The sequence below is a fragment of the Sceloporus undulatus genome, chromosome 2 (genome assembly GCF_019175285.1).
Source record: "Sceloporus undulatus isolate JIND9_A2432 ecotype Alabama chromosome 2, SceUnd_v1.1, whole genome shotgun sequence".
Classification (NCBI taxonomy): Eukaryota; Metazoa; Chordata; class Lepidosauria; order Squamata; family Phrynosomatidae; genus Sceloporus; species Sceloporus undulatus.
The window spans coordinates 277,455,246-277,480,075 of NC_056523.1; the positions used below are offsets into that span (position 1 = coordinate 277,455,246).

At 41.9% G+C, this 24,830-nt stretch overlaps 1 protein-coding gene across 3 annotated transcripts in view; it reads left to right on the forward strand.

The window, feature by feature from the left end:
• Positions 1–24,830, forward strand: part of ELL2 (elongation factor for RNA polymerase II 2) — a 56,395-nt gene that overhangs the window by 16,961 nt on the left and 14,604 nt on the right. For 2 of the 3 annotated variants that reach the window (XM_042448327.1, XM_042448326.1), the window contains exons 3-7: positions 6,142–6,263; positions 8,952–9,115; positions 13,346–13,605; positions 24,053–24,177; positions 24,312–24,405. In XM_042448327.1, coding sequence (XP_042304261.1) covers positions 6,142–6,263; positions 8,952–9,115; positions 13,346–13,605; positions 24,053–24,177; positions 24,312–24,405 — 765 coding nt within the window. The remainder of the gene's footprint in view (positions 1–6,141; positions 6,264–8,951; positions 9,116–13,345; positions 13,606–24,052; positions 24,178–24,311; positions 24,406–24,830) is intronic. The other variant, XM_042448328.1, reaches the window with a different exon arrangement.

Sequence of the window (24,830 nt, forward strand, 5' to 3'; positions counted from 1 at the left end):
ATGAGAACCGCAGTCCAGTAATATCTGCACGTTTTCCCTACTCCAATTAAAACTGACTCCAAGGAGTTCCAGTATTATGACAGTAGCAGCTCAAATGGCTATTAATAATATTGGGAACACAAAGAAAATAAGGTAATACAGAATAGTACTCTATATTGGTAATTTCTAGAACTTTGGTGCAAAAACCTATGAACTTCATGAAAGAATTACACACTTTAACAAACAAAGTATTTGCCATCTGTCTCTGGTACACACTTATTACAATACCATTGGCAAGTACTGTTCCTCTTGACTTTCTTTTTTGCAGTGAGCTTGAAATAGTAGGCATGTACTTTCCATTTCTGTTAGTGAATCCTAGTTAATGTTTAACCATGGCTGCACATCAGTTACCTGAACTGAGCAGGCTGTATTACCTACATATCTCCTTCAGACCAAACAGATTAATTGATGATCTATTTGTAAAGATGATGCCATCTGCTGTTTTATTGCCTAATCTTCAGTGCTTTATTAGTTTGTAGAGTTCGATGTATTCAAGTATTAAATTTCAATACCTGGCTTTTTACAGATAATCATTTCAAATGGCAACCATTCTACTCATTCCTAAATATGAGAGGTCCAAGTACAATCGGTATTTTTAAACCCATGGATCTAGATATTTCACAAAAGTGATGAGATACAGTCCCAGTGTTAGTATTGTTTCAGTTGTCAAGGATTATTCTCAATGACAGGTTTTATTATAGATCTGAAAAATTATAGCTGGAATCTTGTTGGTTAGTCCCAATTAGAGTAGGCTCATTGAGTGAATTGTCCAGTTGACAAGTCAGCACTTAGATAAATCCAATTGATTCAATGGTACCTGTTATCAAAAGGTGTAGTTCTGAAGATTTATTTACTAAACTGCAACTTGCTTAGAGAACACATCCACCATATGTTTTACTCATCTCACTGTTTTTGTGAGCATAGATAGATATGAAATTGATCCATCTTGTCCATTTAATTAGCTATACTACTCATAAGAATGTGAGCCATGTTGGATCAATCTGTTCCAACATTCTATTCATTTAGTGGATAACTAGTTGCCAAAAAAAGGAAGTCTACCAGTAGGGTGTGACACTGCTGCACCCTACATTTCATGCTCACTGGCAACTTATGCAGAGGCATATTGTCTTTGATACTGGTGATGATTATCTAGTAGCCACTGATGTCCCCATCTTTTGTCAGCAGGGGCTCACTAAAATCTCAGAAACCTTTCCAAGCCTTGCCCGAGATGTCAGAAAATTTATCCTGAGCCCTTCTGCATGCAAAGCATTTAACTTAATACTGAACATAGATTTTAAGATCTAAGATGTATGTATATACAACAATATATGTCTTGTTGTTATGTTGTTGTTGTTGTTGTTGTTGTTGTTGTTGTTGTTGTGTGCCTTGAAGTCATTTCTGACTTATGGTGACCTTAAGGTGAACATATCATGGTGTTTACTTGTCAAGATTTCCTAAGAGAAGGTTTGCCCTTGCCTTCCCCTGGGGCTGAGAGAATGTGATTTGCCCAAAGTCACTCACTGGGTTTCCATGGCTGAGGGTTTCTACCCTGTTCTCCAGAATCCTAGTCCAACACTCAAACCACTATTTCATGCTGGCTCTAATGTGTCTAAATATCTTTATATAAATATAGTAGTGTTTTAGCAGGTAATGTGGCAAAGAACTCTGCCTTAAGGAAGTTTGTGGCAGTTTCCCTTTGTGGGGCACTGGTAGCTTCAGAATAGGGGACTGGGAAACTTTCTGTAAGCAAAGTCATACAGATTAATACAGTGGGCCCTCCCTATCTGTGGACTTGCCATCCATGCATTTAAGCATCCTTGGATGGCAAGCCGGGAGGAGTAGGAGGAGGAAGGAAAAAGAGGGCGAAAGAGGCAGGAAAAGGAAAGAAGAGGCAAGAGGAGGAAGAGGAGGAGGAAGGAAGAGGAGAGTGAAGGAGGCAGGAAGAAGAGGGAGGAGGTGGAAGCAGTGGAGCCCCTGGGAGGGTGTGGGGCCCCCTGCAGATTGCTCCTTGGGGCCATGTGGGGGGCTGCTCTGGGCCTCAGGAAATTCTCCAGGCTTCAGGGGGTCTCTGGGCAGCTGTTTCCATGACCTGTGTGACACCTCCCCCACCCGCGTGGCCATTTTCCCAGCCCACACAGGCTCTTTTCTGGCCCACACGCCCGGTTCCCCAGCCCCGGAAGTCCCCCCCACACACACACACACTGGTGCAGGATCCCCACTGGGTGGGAAGAAACCTAGGGGGAGGAGGAGGAACCACTGGTGGCAGCAGAGGTCCCTTGCCGCTATCTGCCCACAAACTCTGGTGAAAGCAGAGAGGGAGGGAAGATGCATCAGGTGAAATTCCATTGTCCTCAATGGTGGTGCAGTTGCTCTGGATAATACTGACTTCTTTTACTCATTTAGCTGGGCTTTCAACATGTTTTTGGTATCAAACCTCTCTTGCCCTTCCTATGGAATGGTCTTTGTTGGCAGAGGGAGTATGACACTTGGACTTGTTATTTGGTGGCTTTTTATACCATTAAGAGGCTGTCCTAGTTGACTGTTGGAGCACTGTTTTTGCAGTAATTCCATTCCTATTTGCGTGGCCAGTTCCAGAGAGCCGTGCTAAAGAAGCAGTGTTCAGCCCCATGGCAGTTTTGCTTTAGGATCCTGCTTGCTGATTATCATCTACATGAAATAGCTGGAGAGATTATCTAGAGATTTGGTGTAGGGTTTTGCCAATATTCAATACCATTAGGATTGTTGGTAATTTATGTGATTTTAACCTGTATGTTGTTGCACTTTGGTGCACTTTGTTAGCCGCCCTGATCTTTTGGAAGGGCGGGGTACAAATAAAAATTTTATTATTATTTATTATTAATATGCAGATAGCAACTAGCATTATCTCTTCTTTTTGTGAAATTCAGGTGAGACTGTGATTATCCTATATCAGTTTTTTGGGCATGATAATAGACTGGATGGAAAGGTTGTGCTCCCCCAAAGGAATAGGGGACTTTGGGGGGGGGGTTAATTAGAGTAATTTAATCATGTTAAACTAGCAGTTTATCAGCTGAATTCACATTCACTGCATTTCCAGACTCATTTCAGAGTGCTGGTTTTAACTTTTAAAGCCATAATGGCTTGGGATGAAGATACTTGAAACATCTTCTCCCATGTATTTCTTGGTGAGCCATGAGAGTGTCTTAAGAAGCCCTATTCCATGTGCCATCACTTATAGTTAGACAGAAGTCTAAAAGGGAGAGTGCCTTCCTTATGGTAGGCTGATTGTGGAATGCGCTTCCAAGACAGGCTGGCCTACCTAACATGTTCATTTTGACATCAGGAGTCTTTTTTGTTCTTTTAAAAATTGTTGTTGTTAGTGTTTTCAAGCACTGTGGTGTGCATGTGTGTATTCTTCTGTTTGCAACAAATAAATAAATAAATAAATAAATAAAAATGCTTATGATATTTTATTTTAATTTATGTAATTTTAGTCCCGGGAAAACAATGCTATTGGCTTATACCAATAATTTATTGTTGTATTTATAGAACATATTTGTACACATTATATCAATAATAGTGTTATTTATCCATGAACATTTTTTCAAGTTTTGAATGCACATCACATGCTTTTGAGGTTATGGGAGGGTACTGAAAGGCTACCATGCACTCAATGAATTTCCATGCATACTCCTTGAAAACCCATCCCTACAGCTTAAAAACATAAAATGTAAATGCAACAAGGAGATTTGCAAACACATGTTAGATGTGTATCCACTGGGATCTAGGACACTATAATCAGCTGCCTCTCCTGTATACTGTATACTTAATGATTATCTGGATTTCCTTCTGTATAATCTGTGCAATAGCATGGACTGTAGCTGTTTCTGTATTTTCAAAACTGTTACCATCCATTATATTTTACTGAAGAAATACAAGGAAGAAAATCAGGTTATGTCCCACACCATTCAAGTACCTGCATAAACTTTAACAAATAAGTCCAACTTTTATATCTGTCTTTTTATAAAGCACATCACTTTTTGTCTTTTAAAAGGACCCCCAAATGTCTTTAAAATAGCTAATTGTAGTCTGACTTAGTAATTAAGTTGAGGGGAACACCTTGGAAAAGTTTATAGAGCATATTCAGAGGCAACCCCCACTGAGCTTGTTTTTAGGTAAATAGGTACTGTATAGGATTGCAGCCTAAGTAGCACATTCTGTAACCTTATTTCTTTGGAAGTAAAAGCATGGCTGGATTCTGGATAATGAATGCATTCAGGGAAAGTATTTATAGCTAGTTGTTGTGTGCCTTCAAATCATTTCTGTCTTATGGTGACCCTACAGACCTATAATGGAATTTTCTGGGGCTGTTAGTGTCCGACTAACTCAAGGTCACCCAAGTGGGTTTCCATGCTAAGCAGGGAATTGAACCCTGGTTTCCAGAGTCATAGTCCAATGCTTAAACCAATACATGCTGGCTCTCGTATAGCTAGTAGTGTCCTGTAAATGCATTTCAACAGTGAGTCACAAGTATAGCAGAATATTTCCTCCCTTTTGGATCATAGAATAAATTGAAGGTAATATTTAGGAACCCCCCCCCCCCAATATTTTTCTACAGTTCTGTAACTGGAAAATCTGCCTTGTGAGTCGGTTCTTGCAGAGAATGAAGCCTCTGTCTGTCATCTGATTTATTCATCATGTATTGCCTGCTACCCAAAGAAAGGGGAACTCCCGGAGTGAATCTAGTATATTCCTTTTCCAAGTTCCTATTCTGACCTTCAGCTAGGGGCTAGGATTGTGCAATTTTCCCACAAAAGCAGTACTTAAGGCATGGTATGGATGTCTTCTATTATAGCAGCCTGCTGATAACCTGTTTTACAGCATTCCCATATTTGCTGGGAGGGGACAATGTGTAGCTTACTTTGCTGGACATGGATAAAAGCTTTGAGAGAGATCCCTTTTTACTCATTTTCTCATGATGCTTACCAGTTCCTCCATATACCCTGTGTTGTTGTAGATGGCCACCACAATCACCCTTTGTGTATATTTATAGTTATGCAGTACAGCCTTCATGATTTTGTTAGGATATAGTACAGTATTGGTTGGCAACAGTGAAACAGCATAGTTGTATTATCCTGGACACATTACTCTTCTGTATAAAAGCTATTCATAGAAGTTGCTAGTTCCTGAGTAATTTTGAAGCTAACTTCAGCAGCAGGTTTACTTGTGAACCCACTTTTGAAAAACGTATTTAAAATCATGAAATTTTGAACTTGAGAAAAAGTATCAGTGTTAGTATTTGTGTAATTCTCATGGAAAGATATTGGCTCTTCTCACTTATATTTTGTTACTAACAATGTAACAACAGCTTCTCTGGAAAAAAGAAGATGCAGTTAAAAGCCTTAGCATCTTTTCTCTTGGAAATATGTACCTGCTTGGCTACTGTTCTGTGAAGTACAGTCCCAAGGAAATGGTCTAGTTTATTATGCTAGTCAAGATTTAGTCTTGACTTAGGTGTATTTTCAGCATTTATAGATGAGAAAATTACTGTAACTTTTATTATGATAAAGTAAAGTGTATAGTATGTCAAGTCCAGAATTTATGCAGTGCTGAGAGGTCAGCCACCTAATATCCCTACTGCTGTGTCCTATGACCCATAGTCTTTAAATGCTGGCTGTTTCCTTTGTCATAAAGCAATAGGTAAGGGAGGAAATAGGTTGCAAATATACCTTTGGGGTGAGATGGGCTTTCACTGTAAATGAACAATATAAAGATGAGTGTAAAGTGACTGCAACTTTTTGGCTCCCCTAGAGGTCAGGAAGTATTTCCTAAATTAATTTCAATGTATTCTGTATCTAATGAGTAGAAGGATGTTGGATAATGGATTCTGCACTATCTGTAAATGTAGAAATTAGCTAGTATCTTTGTGTCCAGTTCTATCTTGAACTGGTTAGGTGCCGCTTTGGTGAGTTGTCATCACAGTTCCAGCTCCTTTCTGTTAAATAGAAATAGTGTCCTATATTGCAGGTTTGCTGTGAATATGGTAAGATATATGTTGATAGTTAATAATTCTAATATTACACGTAAGCATGTGTGAGCCATATTTTTAATTGCTTTTTTCAGCTTGTCAAGATTCCCAAAACTGATCTCCCAAATGAAGTGCATACTTTTAATTTCTATTTGTCAAATGTTGGCAAAGATAATCCTCAGGGAAGTTTTGACTGCGTCCAGCAAACTGTTTCAAGGTAATTTTTTCCCGATGGAGAACTAAAATTGTAGTGTTTTTCAATTGTTGTCATCTGAAAAATTGTTGCAGTGAGCAATTAAAGAAGAATCCTCTCCATTCAGGAAATGGCATATTTAAGCCAAGATTAAATATGCTATGGCTTCTTATTGGTACAGTTATATATCTGAGGGGAAATCATCTTGTTTGGAATTTACTGTGTTGGTTTAACAGAGATGTCAGTTCTTCAGCTTCTGCTCTCAAATATATTTGCCATAATATTCTATTTAATGTACATTATAGAATGGCTTTTGTGTTTGTAGCAGAAATATACATGTGACTCTTAAGAGATGTTCCACGAGCTCACACTTTTATAAAGAACAGGTGGGAAGAACTTTTTTACTTTTATTAGTCAGCCTGCTAAAAATGGGGAACGCACCCAGGATATTACTGATGAATCATGTCTTTCCTGTAGAATAGAATGAAAGGAATGTATGTATTGGCTGAAATGCATTAAAGAATTTTAGTATGCAATGTTGTGTCCTTTTAGAAACAATTCTGATGTCATTTCAAAAAAATACAACATACTACTCTGATACACAGATTTTATTGAAAGTTTAGTTCATCTATGTACATTTTGAATTATTATTATTATGTTTATTTATACCCCACCTTCCTCCCAGTACAGGGACTCAAGGCAGCTTACTGCCATTTGTAATGTTTGCTATCAAAGCATCACATATGTTACTGTTATTTACTGGGATATGAAGGACTTAAAAGACATGGTTAGAGGGAATGGTTAGAGGGAACAAGCTCTGAACAAACCAAGATGTTTTTGGAGTGAAAGGGTTAAAGAAGATAATTCAAAATAAAATCTCTGGTGTTGTAATGCCACATTTATGATCTGACCTGGCAAAACCACTTCTGAGTAATCCTTACCTAAGAAAACCTTAAGAAATTCATGGGGTTACCATTAGTTGGCAGGCAACATGAAGACACGCACATACAAAGTTCTTGTTGTCCTGTCTCAAAAAATAACATTGTAGAATTACAAAATGGTAGCCAAATAAGAAGAGCTTATGGGTTGTTGTAGGTTTTTTTGGGGGGAGGGATGAGTGTGAGGGGTGAGATAGGTTTGTAAACATTTGTAGAGTACAGAAAAAGTTGATAAAGAAAATTTTCTGCTTCTCATAGTACTAGAATTTGGGTTTTTCTCCAAATACAAACAAAATGAAAGTTTTGGCAATTGACTCAGGGCAAACCAAGAAGAGTAAAGTCACCCCCTCCACTTTCATGGGGTTAGGGGCCAAGGACCCCCACAAAAGTGGAAAACCCAAGAATTTGTTAGTCCCCCCCCAATGAATTATAAAGAGTCCTCTCCCACCAAGAGCACTACCCATAACACTCATTGCAGCCTTGAATCGCATAGTCTCCCCACATTTCCAAAGTGCTTCCACTTTCAATATGTTAGCAGCAGTACAAAGGATCTACCCTCTTTCCTCTTCCCTCCTGGCCAGACAAAAGCAACACAGTATCTTCCCCACTTTGACAGACTTTGCATTTTCCTCATTTCCAAAGTCTTTCCACTCTGAATCTGATGTTTACAGCCATCACCACAAAGGGAAGAGAAGGTGTTGCTTTTGATTGAAATTGATTGATTGAAATTTTATTTCTATACCGCCGTTCCCACGATCACGGCGGTTTATAGGCAATACAAATGCAATACAATACAAGTTAAAAAAACAAACTTCACAATAAAAACACCCCAATTAAAACCAGCATAACTATACATCATTAAAATCCACATAGAATCAATCAAAAATTTCTAAACAATCTAAAAATCCATACGATACAACACACAGTATATAGGGGAAATACAGTCAGGACATGTGAGGGAAAGCTTGACGGAATAAATGAGTCTTCAGGTTCTTCTTGAACGACTCCAGGGAGGGGGCTAAGCGGAGCTCCTCAGGGAGAGCGTTCCACGATTGCGAGGCTGCCACAGAGAATGCCCTTTGGCTGCAAACATCGGATTCAATGGGAAACTCTTTGGAAATGAGGAAGATGCAAAGTTTGGCAAAGCAGAATGTACAGTGTTGGTTTTGGCTGGCTGGGAGGATGGGTAAGGAGGGGAGGTGAAAAGGTTGAACTTGTTACAAAGCTACAAAGTCAGGAGAAATCAAAACCTCAAATCTGAAACTGACTGTACTTAAAATTAAGTACTTCAGGGGCATCAGACAAATTCACAAAGCTACCAGTTGCAATCATTTTTTTGGAAGTTCAAGGTTCTGTGGCAGTGTGCTTCTAAATATCATCTCCTAAAATGGGGAGGGATCAGCAGCAAAGGAGGGTTGTTACTTTCAAGCCCTGGTTATAAGATTTCTGATTAAATTAGAATTCTAGAGTGGGAGGACATTTGGTCTCATCAAAAAGGCCTGCTCCTATATTATCTATGTAATGGTGCTTTTGTTCTAAGAAACAAAATCAGATCTCTTTTTTGCTGCCATTGGTATATCTATAGAAGCAAATGAAACAGATTTCTGTAACACTGACAGATGAATTTATTTTTAGAGTATAAATTGGCTTTAAATGGCTAGAGAGAAATGCAAAAGTGTCTTTTAAAGCTAAATTCTGAACTCTATATTCAAGATATTTTTAACGCTTTTTTGTTTTATTTTTGTTTTGTTTTGTTTTATATATTCTTGCTTAGTACTGGATCCTCACAGCTCAGTTGCTTGGGAGTTATACAGGACAAAATTACAGTATGTGCAACAAATGATTCTTACCAAATGACTAGAGAACGTATGACCCAAGCAGAAGAAGAGTCTCGCAATCGAAGTACAAAGGTCATAAAACCTGGTGGACCATATGTAGGTATGACTGTATTTTGTCCCCTTCTATATTAGCTTGTTATAACAGTTAAAATGTAAAATAATGAAACTGCAGTGAATCCTGCCTTACTGCAGAGAGGTCTAAGACTTTGTTTTTAAACAGTGCTAATTGAGGGTGGGAGGGAAGTGTCTAAAATTGACCCACTCCAGCTTAATCTCAAGTTGTTCCTTGTTTGCTCATAACCATCTTTTCCATGATTTAACACATGTTGCATGTGAAGTTGTCTTTAGATATGAACATCCCTCACCATATAATGGAACTTCTGTGTCTAGGGCAGTGCATACACATACACAGAAACACAGACCTACTGTTGTTTGGAAGTCTTTTGCAGTTTGATGGAAATAGGCTCAGGGTTTTCCCTCTCGTTTAGAACCTGTGATAACAGAACAAATGATGGGTGGGATTTTACAGAGTGGTTTTAATTGCTAAATTAAGTGTATGTGCATGTAGAATACGCCATGCTCAAAAAATATTACTAATAATTTGGGCTACAGTCTGAGCATAGTGATCAGCTAATTTTAGTAGTTTATACTCTGTGGGAAGTAGAATGTGATTTCCAACATGCAGAATTATCTGGCTGGGCTCTTCGAATTTTCTATCAGTGTCATTGTTTCTGATATACCTGGTATTAGCCCATTATCAACAACTCATGCATTCTTTGTGTGGGTGCTTCTCCAAATAGCTGTCATAAAGTGGATGCTAAAGTTATTATTACACTTGCCCTGTGTGCTTAACCTGTTTGTTTTGATAGAATCAACCCACTATTTGGACCCAATTAGTCCTTTTAAAGTCTAGCTGGAAATAAAAATATGACTGATGTAAAAATGACTTCAGTTCACCATAAAGAAAACAGATTCTCTTTGGATTGCATTCCAGAATGCAGTTATCAACAAAATATTTAGTGAAACAATTTTTCACAGTAAGGGACATTCCCTGGAATCATGGCTTACACAGTTAAAGTCAGGTAGAAATAGGAGATTAGAAACCATTGGTTCTTCGTGGTCTCACACATATAGGAATTGCTCTGCCTGTGTAAACGCTGTCCTGAAGACATGGTGTGATGCCACCTGCCATGTGGTTGCTTGGGTGGCATAGCACCAGCGTGGGGGCAGAGTCGAGGCTGCTGGCATGCAGTTGCCACGCCCCCACTCTGCCCCCACGCCGGCTCTTTATGCCGGTCTGTACAACCCCTAAGTCCTCCAGTGCAACCTGTGGTGGAAGTTGGACATAGAGTCATGCTGGAGGATCTAGAGATTTTGAGATAGAACATGTTAATCAAATCTGCAAAAGTCAAAGCCGCAAATGTGGAGGGATGACTGTATTGCTATGCTCAATTTCCTTAGTTGCTGGCTACTCTGGCAGATATGAAACTGAGGAAGTCTGAGCAGGAACCGTACTGAACACATCCAGTATGGGGGAGGCTTAACTGAAGAGACCTACCTCTAGAAGTTTCCAAATAATAAATAGTAAATCATATGTTTCATTTATCAAAGGGGAAAGTTTTCTAGATCTATTTGCAGATTTCCAAAAGTTGCCAAATAAAATTTGGTTTAACTTGAGAGTGACTTTTGCAACATTTACAGATTTTAGAATTTGGAAAGTGCAAATAGAAGGACATTGAGCCAGTTCCTATGACAGCTTAAAATCTAGAGTCTGCATTTAAAGGGATGTAATTCAAAGACAGGACTGTAAGGTTCCCCAGGAAACCATGGTAATCTAGAAGGGTTTAGATTTGTTTGTGTGTGTTTGTGCTTCTGTGTTTGGTCTGCAGCACCTGGAGTGACTGTATGATTTTTCTTGGCAAGATTTATTCAGAGGTTTGCCATTGCCTTTCTCTTCGGTTAAGAGAATATGAGTAGTTTAACAGTACCCACTGGATTTCCATTTGGGGATTCAAATGCTGGTCTCCTGGAATCTTAGTTGACACACAAACCACTGCACTACTCAGGTTCTCACCTTAGGAACAAGTTGTTTGAAGGACCAGCTACCCCTATATCAGCCTGCTGTTAAAACTGGTCCCTGGGGCCTCCTTTTGGGTCCAACAATAAGGTCCAGAAAAGTAGCAGGGCCAAGAAACAAAACCTCTTCAGTGGTGCCCCTCTCATTTTCCTAAGGGATAGCACTTAGCTCCCTTGTGTATGTTTGAAAAACCTAGTTCACATCTGTTTTCACCTGTGGAATCTAAATGGGAAAAACAATTATAAATCAATTTTCTTTTTTTATTTTGTTTTTTAAAACTATTGTTGAATTGTGGATAGTAATTTTTATTTTAATATATCTGTTTTATAATTATCTTAGTAATGACTTGCCTTGAGAGGATTGCAGAGTGGATAAAGATGGTCTAGCAACAGATACAATCAAAATATTTCATCCCACTTGCCACTAAGCTGAAAGCATAGTATAATAAGCACTTTCTTTTATTAATCTTTATTAAATTATATACAATTAAAAATGAGTAACCGCAGTTAACATCTTATTCATACCTCTGTTTCTTACACTGTACCCTTCGATTCCCCTCCTTCAACATCTTAAACATTGAATATCTGTTGCCTATCTTAGCTACTTTACTTACCTTCCTCAATAAGGTTACATTTATCTCCTTTGTCTCTCAATTATTACCACCTCTCTTGCTTACTTATCTAAAATTGTACACTTATCCATCATGGTTCACTCTTGTATTCAAGATGGATTGTTTCACCACCACACTTCTATCTTCCTTTTAAGCTTATTCCTTTGTTACATTATTACTTTAACACTTTAATTTCCCTTTTGTATATAATTCTTTCAAATTTAACCAAGTTAGGTCCTCTTCTTTTCGTATATCTTCCTTAAGCTTCATTGTCAAGAAATCCATTTCAATCATTTCTAAACTTTTCTCTAACCATTCTTCTATTTCTGGTGTCTTTTCATTTCTCCAGAATTTTGCCAACGTGATTCTGGCAGATGTAATTAAATATAGTAACGGTTTAATTTTCTTTCTGGCTTCTTTGTTCTCTATTATATTTAGCAGATACATTTCTGGCAACATCTGTAATTCTAATTGCACTATTTTTGTTATTCTTTTGTGTACTTCCGTCCAAAATTTATACACTTTAGGACACGTCCACCACATGTGATAAAGACTTCCCACTTCTTTCCCACACTTCCAACAGTTAACTTTCTCACTTTTGTATATTTTTGCCAATCTGTTTGGAGTTAAGTACTACCTATATAGCATTTTATAATAATTTTCTTTTATCTCTGCACATAACGTAAATCTTAAATCTTGTCCCCATGCTCTTTCCCATGAATCTAATTGAATATTTTTTTCCAATATTTTGGGCCCATTGTATCATGTGATGTTTTATTTGTTCTTGCTCTAATTCTAGCTTTAATAAAAGATTATAAAATTTAGAAATTTTCTTTTTTCCTCTATCTAATATGAGCAAATCTAATTCTGTTTTTTTAAATGTTATTCCAAATTGTCTTTCATCTGATTTATATCTTTCTGTCAGTTGATAATATAGGTACCAATTTACATTTAATCCTTCTTTATTCATTTCCTCTCTTGTTTTTATTATTAATTTTCCATCCACCATTTTCAAAATATCTTTATATTTTAACCAGTCCCTGATAATTGAATTTTTAAAGCTCAGTTTTGATAAGAGATGGGCTAGTTATTACTTAGGCTTGTTAACAAAAATTATAAAGCATGATTCATTGTGTCCATCACAAATATACCACAGGGATTTTAGTTTTTGACTGCAATGATAAAAAACAGAAAATGTGATTCTTGATAATCCTATAGGCTAGAATCAAGAAAATAATAACTCTCTAAGGCCCAAAACACACTTCAGAAATAATACAGTTTGAGACTGCTTTAACTGGCCTGGCACAGTGCTAGGGAATCCTGAGAGTTGTAGTTGATTGTAGCACCAGAGCTCTCTAACAGAGAAGGCTAAATGTCTCACAAAACTAGTTTCCAGAATTCCCTAGCATTGAGCCAGGGCAGTTAAAGTGGTCTCAAACTGGATTATTTCTGCAGTGTGTTTTGGATCCAAGATGATCAATTTGTATAGTCTCAAATGATGATGTTCTGTATTATCAGTATAATATAAAATTTACTTTGAGATTTTGTTTTCACTCCAATTATCTAATTGGCACCAAATTTTGGATAACTTATTTTTCTTAGGTGAAATGTGAAGGAAATAATCTTTTTTATCTTACACATAGGCAAACGAGTACAAATTCGGAAAGCACCACAAAGTATTCCAGATGCAGTGCCTGAGAGGAAAAGGTCCACGCCCATCAACCCTGCAAGTACGATACGCAAGACCCATACACATAACAGTATTTCTCAGCGGCCATATAGGGATAGAGTGATTCACTTATTGGCACTAAAGACCTACAAGAAGCCAGAACTCCTTGCTCGCTTATTGAAAGATGGTGTTAGTCAAAAAGATAGGAATTCCCTTGCAGCTGTTCTTCAGCAGGTAAGAATATTTGTTTTAGACTTTGACTTCTTCCTCATGTTTTTGTTACTTTCAATATGGATAGTGGGGTGATTCAGGCTGAATCTACACTGCAGAAATGATGCAGTTTGACACCACTGTACTGCCATGGATCAAAGCAATTATGGAATTTGTAGTTTTGTGAAATATTTAACCTCTGTTAGAGAGCTCTGGTGCCACAACAAGCTACAGATCTCAGGAGTCCATAGCATTCTGTATCTGTTATTAGCAAATGGATTGTTTGAACTGTGTTAGAATAACTTAATTATAAAACATGTCATCTATATTATAGAAGTTTCAAGAAGCATAAATTTAGTATAAAATAGATGTAATATCATTGAAAATATAGGATAAATATACATTACATCATGTCAAGAAAAGTCACTTTCAATTTTGAGAACATTTGTTTCTAAATTGCATACATATGAGCCTGTGTGTTATTTCAAACTATGGAGATAATGTAGCATTTATATATGTGTAATCCAAACCATTCTGCTGAGACTTAGAGTGAAATTCAGGAATTGGGGAGGCATGAGGAGACTTGCATTTAATTGTCTTCAAATCACACATTTTATGGTAATGAAAAAATCTGCATAAATTAAGACAATGCTTGCCAAATACACAAACTGCAAATGAAGTTGTATAATGAGGGACAGTTATATCAAGATAGGCAAAGAAATGTAAACAGGCATTGACCTATGAAATATATTTGGGATAAGGTAAAGAAGTATGTTATGTACTCTTCATTGAGATATAACTACTGTATTTATAAATTCCTTTAATACACTTGCTTTAATACAAATAACATACACAGGATATTTCAGTACTAATGACAAGCAGTGGAAACATTTGAAAAAAAGTTATACAACTTTGCTAGTATACTTGTGAGAACACCAGTTCTTCTTCGTGGTCTCTGCGAATCATACAAATGGGTTTCACTGCGCCTGCGCAGTGCTGCTCGGAACCTACTGGAATCACTGGGCAGAGTTTACTCTGCAACATATTGAAACTTTTTGGCGGTAACTCCGCCCACCCGTTATAAGGCCCCTGCCTTCCCGCTCTTTTCCCCAGTTCCTTTTTTCCGCCGCGCTAGCTGCTTCAGGGAACTTTCGCTTGCTTCGCTTGCTTGGAATCACTTTCGTTTTTTGACCTCGGACTGTACTCTTGACCATTCTTTGTCTCCCGCCCCTGGTAACTTCGGACTTTCGGACTGTTGACCTCGTTTTGGGATTCTCCTCTGGCTTTGACGACCTCAAAAATGCCTGCACCCTTCAAGAAGTGCGACATTTGTGGGGGCAAGGTGCCCGTCCAGGACCCGCACTCCTCCTGCCTGTTGTGCCTTGGCAAGAACCATGATACCAAGGCCTGCCTGCTCTGCAGATCCCTCTCGTCTCAGGCCCGGAAGAACCGTGAGTCCCGGCTCACTTCGGCGATTGCCCTCGGCAAGGTACAAGAGGGGGGTTCACGGTCGTCCTCTGTCCCACCCTCCGCGCCCCCCGCTTCATCTTCTCGGGCCAGTGTGTCCAGTGCCACTTCTGGAAAGGCCGTCCCAAGTGTGGTGTGTGTCCCGGCCGGGACAGTCCCTTCCGCCACCTCCTATGTGGCCCGTGGCTCGAAACCGCCCAGCGCCACCGACGAACCCTCCAAGCGCCCCCACAAGTCGTCCAAGGCATCCAAGGCATCTCGCCACGCTTCCAAGCCTAAGGAGCTGGCTGTGCCTTCGGGAGGGACAGGGTCTCCAAGACCTTCCTCGTCGGCAGCGGCTGCTGTCCTCCTAGACCTCCCGGACAATCCTTTCTTCCCAACGGAGGAGGTCCCCAGGCCTGGGAAAAAGAGGCACCACGACAAGTCGGTTCGTGATCCTGCCCCGAAGAAGTCCAAGTCTTCTAAGGACCGGCCCACCACCGACCCACCGAGGACGAAGGACAAGAAGCGCTCCCCTTCCAAACGGGCCCGCGCTTCCACTTCGACAGTCCCACGCGATCGGGAGCCTACGCCTGAGGGTCGGCGGACCCCGGTGCCTGACACGCCGCTGCCTCAGCCCACCATGGACTTTGTCCACGGGACGGAGGACACCGCTCTCCTTCCTTCGCCAGAACACCGGTCGCCTTCCCACTCTGGGACCGACAATGAAGACGACCAGCCCCACAGGCAGGGGATACCGGACCTGTTCTTCGATGCGCAATCTGGCCGGTATTATTTGTCGGTTTCGGAGGACAGAGCGATGAAGGAGTTCACCAGGCTGAACCCCCGTCCCGTACACCAAGGCACCCCGTCCAGATCGGTCCCGACCGTATCTGTTTACGAGAGATCGCCATCTCCACCTCGCAGGCGCTCGCGATCCCCGACGGACCTCGTTCCATCCCGCCCGAGATCCCAAGTCAGGGTGACAGACCCCCTCTCCTCCGACTTGGACTCTGACGAGGAGCCTTTGCTCCCGTCTGAAGCACCTTCGGATGAAGACGTCCTCTCGGTGTCGGCCTCGCCGCAGAGGATGCATAACCCGCAACCGTCTTCCCCGTCGGATGACGTCCGGTCCTTCACGGAACACGTCGTCAAGATGGCGAGGGCTCTCGACATCGAGCTCGCTTCCCCGGACGACGATGCGGAGGACCCGGTAGAGCGTCGGGTGCACGGACGAGTGCCCACTCCACCTTGTCTGCCTCTCCTCCCGTCTCTTCAGACCATCGTGAAGAGGTCCTGGGACTCCCCAGCCACCTTGTCCGCGTCCTCCCACAAGGTGGAGTCGCTCTACAGAGTTGCCCCGGCGAGCTGCCCTTGGTTGGCCGACCACCCTAGGCCGAACTCGGCGATCGTAGAAGGAGCCCAACACAGCTTCGTTCCGAAGCAGGCGACCTCCCCTGTCGACCGGGAGGCCAAGAAAGTTGATGGCCTGGCCAAGAAGGCCTATTCGGCAGCGGCACTCACGGTGAAGGCCGTCAATTACACCGCCTGCATGGGGGCCTATATCCAGACCCTCATGGAACGGATCTCCCCCCTCATCCCGGACGTCCCGGATGACATCCAGAGGCAGCTGGTGGAGATCAGGGATGAGACTCATTCCATTGGGAGTTGGCTCATCACCACTTCCAGGAACATGGCAGATTGTTCGGGAAGGGCCATGTCCGCATCCATGGCACTTAGGCGCCACGCCTGGTTGAGGGCCTCGGACCTCAACCCTACGGTCAGGGCGGCCATCGAAGACATGCCGCTCGACGGGACCGGGCTCTTCCATGCTGAGACCGACGACCGCCTGAACAGGAAGTTCAGGATGAAGGCGGCGGCGAAGAAGCATGGCATGTCCTCGACACCGGCTTCTCCATTCCGGAAGCGTCAGTGCCCGTGGCAGCCGCAAGGTCAGTCACAGGGGACCTTCCCCCGGGATCGGCAGTCCCAACAACAGGGCTCCCAAAGACACCGCTTCCCCTCCCAGTCTTCCTCCTCCTCTGGCCGTCGCAACTTCCCGCCTCGGTACCGCAAGTCCCGCCGGCAGGACACTGACCAGGGGAAGAAGAGAACCTGAAGGGACGTAGCGCGCTTCGTCTCTCCTTCACCCCTCTTCTTCTTGGACATTCTGAGGCCCTTTGTTAACACCTGGGCCTCTATAACATCGGACTCGTGGGTTCTCAACATCGTCCGTAGGGGTTATGCCCTCGAGTTCCAAGAGCTCCCTCCAACTGGAGCCTTCATGTCCACTTCCCCCTCGGACACCCTTCTCGACGAAGTGCGCGCCTTGCTTGGTAAAGGGGCAATATCCCCTTTGCCGCCCGACCAATACCCTCAGGCCTTTTTCTCCAGGTACTTCACGGTACCGAAAGCAGATGGGGGCATCAGGCCCATCCTGGACTTGAGGCAATTGAACCTGTTCCTGGACTACCGCCGTTTTCGAATGGTAACCTTGGCTTCCATTCTGCCTCTGCTTCACCAGGACCTGTGGTTTGCGACCGTTGACCTGAAGGACGCCTACTTCCACATCGGGATCCGAGAGTCCCACCGGAGATTCCTCGCCTTCGCTGTCGGCTCCAACTCGTACCATTACAACGTTCTTCCCTTCGGCTTGGCCACGGCTCCACGAGTCTTCACAAAGTGCATGGCACCGGTGGTGGCATACCTCCATCAGGAGGGCTTCATGGTCTTTCCCTACCTGGACGACTGGCTGTTTGCAGCCGAATCCCAAGGCGAGCTGCAGGAGGCAATCTCCTTCGCCTTGCACCTCTTGGACTCCCTCGGGCTGGTCGTCAACAGGGAAAAGTCCCACTTCACACCGACCAGGCAGGTCAAGTTCATCGGGGCCATCCTCGACTCCGAAACATGCTCCGCCTTTCTCCCTCCAGACTGCTTTCAGGCCTTGACAACGTCCCTCAGGCCGTGCATCTCCCACAGAAGTGTGAGAGCCAGAGATGTCCAAGTCGCCCTGGGCCACATGGCATCGACGACATTCGTCACCCCTTGGGCAAGACTTCGTCTTCGGCCTCTCCAATCCTGGTTCCTCTCCGTCTTCTCTCCGTTGGAGGACCCTCCGTCAAAGTGGCTCACGGTACCGAGGCCGGTGGCCGCTTCCCTCAGATGGTGGCTCGACAGCTGCAACGTCTGCACTGGGATGCCTTTTCATCAGCCCCAGGCACAACTGACTCTGACAACCGATGCATCCCTGGAGGGATGGGACGCTCACCTGCTCGACCTTGTCGTCAAAGACAGGTGGTCCGTGCAAGACAAGCTCCTCCACATCAACGCTTTGGAGATGCTCGCAGTGGAAAAGGCCTTGAGGGCGTTCGAGTTCGTTGTCTCAGGAAGGGTGGTCCTCCTGAGGACGGACAACACCACCGTGATGTATTACATCAACAAACAAGGTGGTACCAGATCCAGGACCCTGCTCGACCTCACGCTCTGCATCTGGGATTGGTGTATCCAGAGACGCGTCCTCCTCCAGGCGATCCACCTTCCCGGGGAGGACAACGAGTTGGCAGACCGCCTCAGCAGATCTCCACGAGTGGAGGCTCCATCCCGACACGGTCAGCGACCTCTTCGACCGGTGGGGAATCCCCCGGATCGATCTCTTCGCGACCAGACGGAACAGCCACTGTCCCCAGTTCTGCTCCAGGAAGCGATTGGACGGATCCCTCGGAGACGCATTCGCTTTCCTCTGGACGGGGGAGCTCCTCTACGCCTTCCCTCCATTCCCTCTCATCATCAGGGTGGTGTCCAAGATGACAACAGACCACTCGCATGCGATCCTGGTCACCCCGTGGTGGCCGAGACAGCCGTGGTTCGCATCCCTTCTCCACCTCTCCAGGAGATGCTTCCTCCGTCTCGACCCTCGTCCGGACCTGCTGTCGATCCAGGACGGACGGATTCTCCACCTGGACATCGAGAGCCTGCCGCTGGTAGCCTGGAGGATACAGCCCTGACTGCCCTGCCAGAGGCAGTGAGGACGGTCATCCTGGCTGCAAGGAAACCTTCCACCCAGCGGTCGGTCCTACGCCCTTAAATGGAGGAGATTTTGCCTCTTCCTTGACCAAAAGGGCTTGTCTCCTGTACAGGTGTCCACTCCAGTGTTGCTGGAGTTTTTGATGGCACTTTTGAATGAGGGGCTGTCCCTCACATCCATCAAATGCTACCTGTCTGCCATTTGTGCCAAATACCAGTTCGGGGGGAGGGTTTCTTTCTTCAAGGACCCCTTGGTGAAGGGGTTCCTGAAGGGTTGTGCCAACCTTTATCCTCCTGTGTCGGTACCAACGCCGGCTTGGAGCTTGGAGTCGGTACTGTCCGCTCTCCAATCCAAGCCCTTTGAACCGATGGCCACAGCGGACTTGAGACTATTGACTTGGAAAACCGCTTTTCTCGTGGCCATCACCTCTGCCCGCCGTGCGGGCAAACTCTGTGCTTTACGGAGGGACCAACCCTTCCTGAGGTTCCACAAGGACAAGGTGGTCCTCCGTACGGACATTACCTTCTTGCCGAAGGTTGTGTCTGCTTTCCACATGTGCCAGGACATTGTGTTGCCCACTCTCGCATCCAACCCGACGTCAGATGAGGAGCGACGCCTGCACTCTCTTGATGTCAGGAGAGCACTGGCATTTTATCTGGACAGAACTGCTGCCTCCAGTCGGTCCGAGAGACTTTTCCAATGCTACTCGGAACCGAAGAAAGGGTTGCCTGTGTCTGCGCAGAGGTTCTCCAAATGGGTGGCTGGTACCATCCACCTCTGCTACGAACTGTTAGGCAAACCTGTCCCTGGCAGGGTTCGGTCCCATTCCACAAGGTCAATGGCAGCATCCTCTGCATTCCTGTCGGGGATTCCATTGGAGGATGTCTGCAAGGCTGCTGTCTGGTCCCAACCTCTGACTTTTATTAAGCAATATAGGTTGGACACCAGGGCCATCCGAGACACAGCTTTCGGGAGGGCTGTGTTGGTTTCAGGGTTGCATTGATTGCACTACTGATGTTTTTGTATTTGCTACACTTGTACAGTTGACACTGTTTTACATTTGTTGAATGTTGGTTTGCACAAGTTCTATGGGATCGGTCTTGCATGACCTCTGTTCCCTCCTCAGGTTTAGCAATGTTATTGCTATGTTGATCTGTGCATGAACAAAAAGACTGACTCTTTTATGGTTCAAGGTTTTTTATTGTAATAAATATACCTTTGATTTACCATAGCTTTGGTCTCAGGACACTCCCTCCGCCGTATACCTTAGCTTGTCAGTCTAAACCCATTTGTATGATTCGCAGAGACCACGAAGAAGAAGGACAGGTTGCTTACCTGTAACAGTATTTCTTCAAGTGGTCATCTGCGAATACATACAAATCCCACCCGTCCGTCCCCTCAGTGTCCTGCTCACATTGGCTCTCTTCCCATCGCCTGCTTGGCGGAAAAATTGCGGAACTGGGGAAAAGAGCGGGAAGGCAGGGGCCTTATAACGGGTGGGCGGAGTTACCGCCAAAAAGTTTCTATATGTTGCAGAGTTAACTCTGCCCAGTGATTCCAGTGGGTTCCGAGCAGCACTGCGCAGGCGCAGTGAAACCCATTTGTATGTATTCGCAGATGACCACTCGAAGAAATACTGTTACAGGTAAGCAACCTGTCCATTTTTACTTCTTCCATTAGTTTTAACGATATCTTCATTCTTAACACCAGTTTTCTTGCAGTTTTCCCCATTTCTTTTCGAACATTTGCTTTGTTTTCCCCGCAATATGCATAGACATTTTATCCATCTCCTTCAGTTCCAAAACTTTTAATTTCCAATCTGTTAAATTTGGCATCCTTTTTTGTTTCCAATATCTGGCAAATACCATGCGTGCTGCCGTTATTAAATATAAAATCATACTAGTCTGTGTTTTGTCTAATGTTTTCTGTGGTATTTCTATCATATTAAGTAAAAATATTTCTGGGGAAAGAGGTATTTTAATTTCTGTTATATTTTGTATTTCTTTATGTATTTGTTTCCAATATTTTTGAATTTCTTTACATTGCCACCATACGTGGTACATTGTTCCCGTCTTCTAGCGGCATTTCCAACATTGCCCATTTACATTTTTTTTTTCATTTTTGTCAGCCTAGAGGGTGTCAGTTACCATCTGTATAGAATTTTATAATAATTTTCTTTCAGAGTGTTCCCTTTTGTAAATTTTTGAGTATTCCTCCAAGATTTTTCCCATGTTTCTAGGGATATTGTTTTTCCTAAATTTTCCATCCATTTTATCATTGCGACTTTAATCGTTTCCTCTTCCTGATCGAGATCCAATAACAATTTGTAAATTTTCCTGATTGTACCTTTTTCCTTACCCATTATGATTTTGTCAAATTCCGTATTTTCCATTTCTATACCCCTATCTTTTAAATCATTCTTTATTTCTATTTTTAATTGTTCATATTGTAACCAATTAATTTTTTCCCCTCTCGTTCTAGATCTTCCTTTTTTTTAATTTCCAACTTTCCTTTTGTATTTTCCACACAATCCTCATGTGTTAACCATTTATGGTTCCCAACATATTCTCCTTTATGGAAAGCCTCTTGTGGAGAGGCCCATTTTGGAATCTTGGTGTAAAAGAATTTCTTATAATTTTTCCAAATTTTTAATATTACCTTCCTTATTTTGTGTGTGTTGAATTTTTTGTCGTTGTGATCATATATTAGATAAGCATGCCATCCTACCCTCATATTCACCGCTTCTATTTCTAATTGTTTCAACACATGTTTGATTTCAAAGTATTATTTCCTTTGGATTGATACTGAGGTTATGCCACATTATAGTAACAGATAAAAACAAGGAGTCTAGAAAAAAACCTGAGTTTACTGTTTTATTCTTTTCAAAGAGTCTACATGTTTTCGAACCCTACTAATACTAGATCATTTTAGTGTAAGGAACAACAATTTGTGCTTTTTTAAAACTCTATTTTAATAGATTCTTAATGTGAGTGCTATACTTTATAATAGTTTCTTCTGCTTAACTTCAGTGCTGTTTCAGAGACTGTTCATTTTAATCTGTATTGTAAGCCATGTTAGGCACAGTACTGATGGAAAAGAGGATATAAATAAATAATTTTTTTTCATTGTTGTTGGGTGCCTTGAAGTAGTTTCTAACTTAGTGTGACCTATCATGAAGTTGTCTTGGCAAGATTTGTTCATAGGGTATTGAGGTGGAGAGATTGTGATGTGCCCAAGGTCACCCGGTGGGTTTATCTCAAAATCAAGAATAACTCAAAATAATCACTTTAGAATTGTGTGGCGTAGATTAGTTTAATTAAAAGTCCCTCAGAGACCACAAAACAAAGCTTGTGCTTTGTTTTCTATGGTGAAAGGAGACCATGAAAAATGATAAGAAACTAGCTTTGCTAACTTGTAATCTTCCAGGTAAGACAATAAAAGAATTTCAACTTGTAAAAATACTGGCTTTCTCGTTTTTGCAGAAACTGTACAAGATAACTAGTCATTTTCAGAAATATTGCCTGAATGTCACTGCTTTGTTCCTAGTGCAGCAGTTCTCATTGCCAGAGAGGCAGCCTGTTTTTTACATTAAACAGCAGTTTGCTTCTTTGGACACTGGTGTGCTAAGAGCAATAAGCAAAGCTCCAACTTTATGTATAATGCAAATCTTTTATTTGGATCTTGGTCATGTTTTAAACATCTAAGATATAGGAATAACCTTTTACTAGTTTAGTGTTGAAAAGTGATTTCCAGACATAATTGTCTAATTTGAGACTTGGTAGTTCCAGTTTAGAGTAGGTCACATAAAAATAAAATAAAAAACCTTATGTGATGGTGTGGGTATGGACATACATGTGGAGCCAGTATGGTATAGTTGTTTGAACATTGGATAAATCTGTGCTTAGCTATGGAAATCGCTCAGCCTCAGAGGAAAGCAAAGGCAAATCCCCTCTGAACTAACTCTGGTAGCTGAGAAAACCCCATTATAGGGTTACCATAAATTGAATGCCAATTTGAAGGCATACAACAACAAACACACATGTAATAATCAAACATGTTTAGCACTGTGTGAACACTCGTAAATAATCAGCTCTGGAATAAATTTGCCTGTAGTTTTTATGTCTCCCTATATCAGTTTTGTGTAGTTTTTATTTTACTAGATTACCAGTGGTCTATGACATGATTTCAATTTTCAGCAGGAATGCCCCATCCATGATCTTGTAGCCATATAGAAGGAACAAGATTGCAGACTGTCATATGCATCTTGGGAAATTCTTAAAATTGATTACTATGATATGACCTATCTGGGATGACTTGAGAACAGGAACTGATGAGGGACACAACTGTCCAATAGATATATAATGAAACATTTTAAATTACACCTGCAAGCTGTAAATTATGTTTGTATTGGTGTGGCTGCACCAGTTTCTGCTTTTGTTTCCAGCGTCAGTTGAAGATCTGGGGGCTGGGGGAGGTAAGAACTAGTCTTCATTCTTATTTTTAAAGCCCTTATAGTTCGAGTCTGGCATATTTTAACATCAGTACAGCATCATTTACTAATTACTTCTCCCTGTCATAAGATTGTCAAGCAAGGCATCATTAACAGCTGAAAGTCAGATGGATCAGGAACTTTTAAATGCTAGCATTGCAGTTTTGGAGCTTCCTCCAAAGGGAAACTTGCCATGTCCGGTACTTTAAAATTTGTGGAATTTCATTCTATAAATGTTTTGAACTCAACATAATATCCTGTAGATGTTTCTGTCTTACAGATAATGTATGTTAATATTTAGTGTCTCTGTGTTAATGTCATATTTTTATATATCAAGCCATCTCAAATGTTTCTGATAAATTAAAGAGTGAGATTTAATCTCTGAAACTGGCCATAAAAGCCATAAGAATTAATTTGTTAAAGATCAAGCATATGTGCATACCAAATGTGTCAGATTTCAAGTGGTTAACTTGCTGATAATGGTTATTCTTTGTATCTTTATCTCTCTGTAGGTAGCCAATTTGAATCCAAAGGATAATTCTTACACACTAAAAGAACATGTTTATAAGGAAGTTCAGAAAGATTGGCCTGGATACAATGAAATAGATAGACAATCTCTGGGATTAATACTTTCTCGGTAAGTTCAGTCTATTTCTCATTATTCATAGGCTAGAAAGAGAAAATCCATTTACTTCCAAGAAACATTAGGATTTGCTAGAATATTATGAGCTTGATTTTTCTTGTAACCTGGCATGTGGGTGATCTTTACAGAAAACTAAATTCATCTCAGAATGCCACCAGCACCAGTCATTCGGATTCCCCTCTCAGTACTGTTAAAGAGGCTGCATCTGCTTCTCCTTCTCAGGTATTTCATTTGTCCCTCTTTATATTCTGTACCATGCGGTAAAACTGCACGTGTGAAATGTTGATGTATATGAAAACTTGATTAGTGGGGAAGAGCTGCATTTCATAAGTAGTATACACACTTTGTATGCTCAGAGTTCTATCTGATGTCCTGGATTGCTGGTAATAGCTAAAATATATAGTATGCTGCTAGAGGTACAGATGTTCTGATTCTGTAAAAAATGCAGCTTGTTAGATTTGTATTAGGTATTGATATACGTTGTTTGGTAAAGCCTTTGTCTTGTTTTGAAGACAGGACCCCTTTAACTTGAATACAAATTCTGTAATGCTGTACAGTATTAGACTTCATTCACAACTCAATTATCAAAAGTTTCTGTCCTCTAGATCACAGATGGTGGAGATGTGACCTGCAAACCACATGCAACC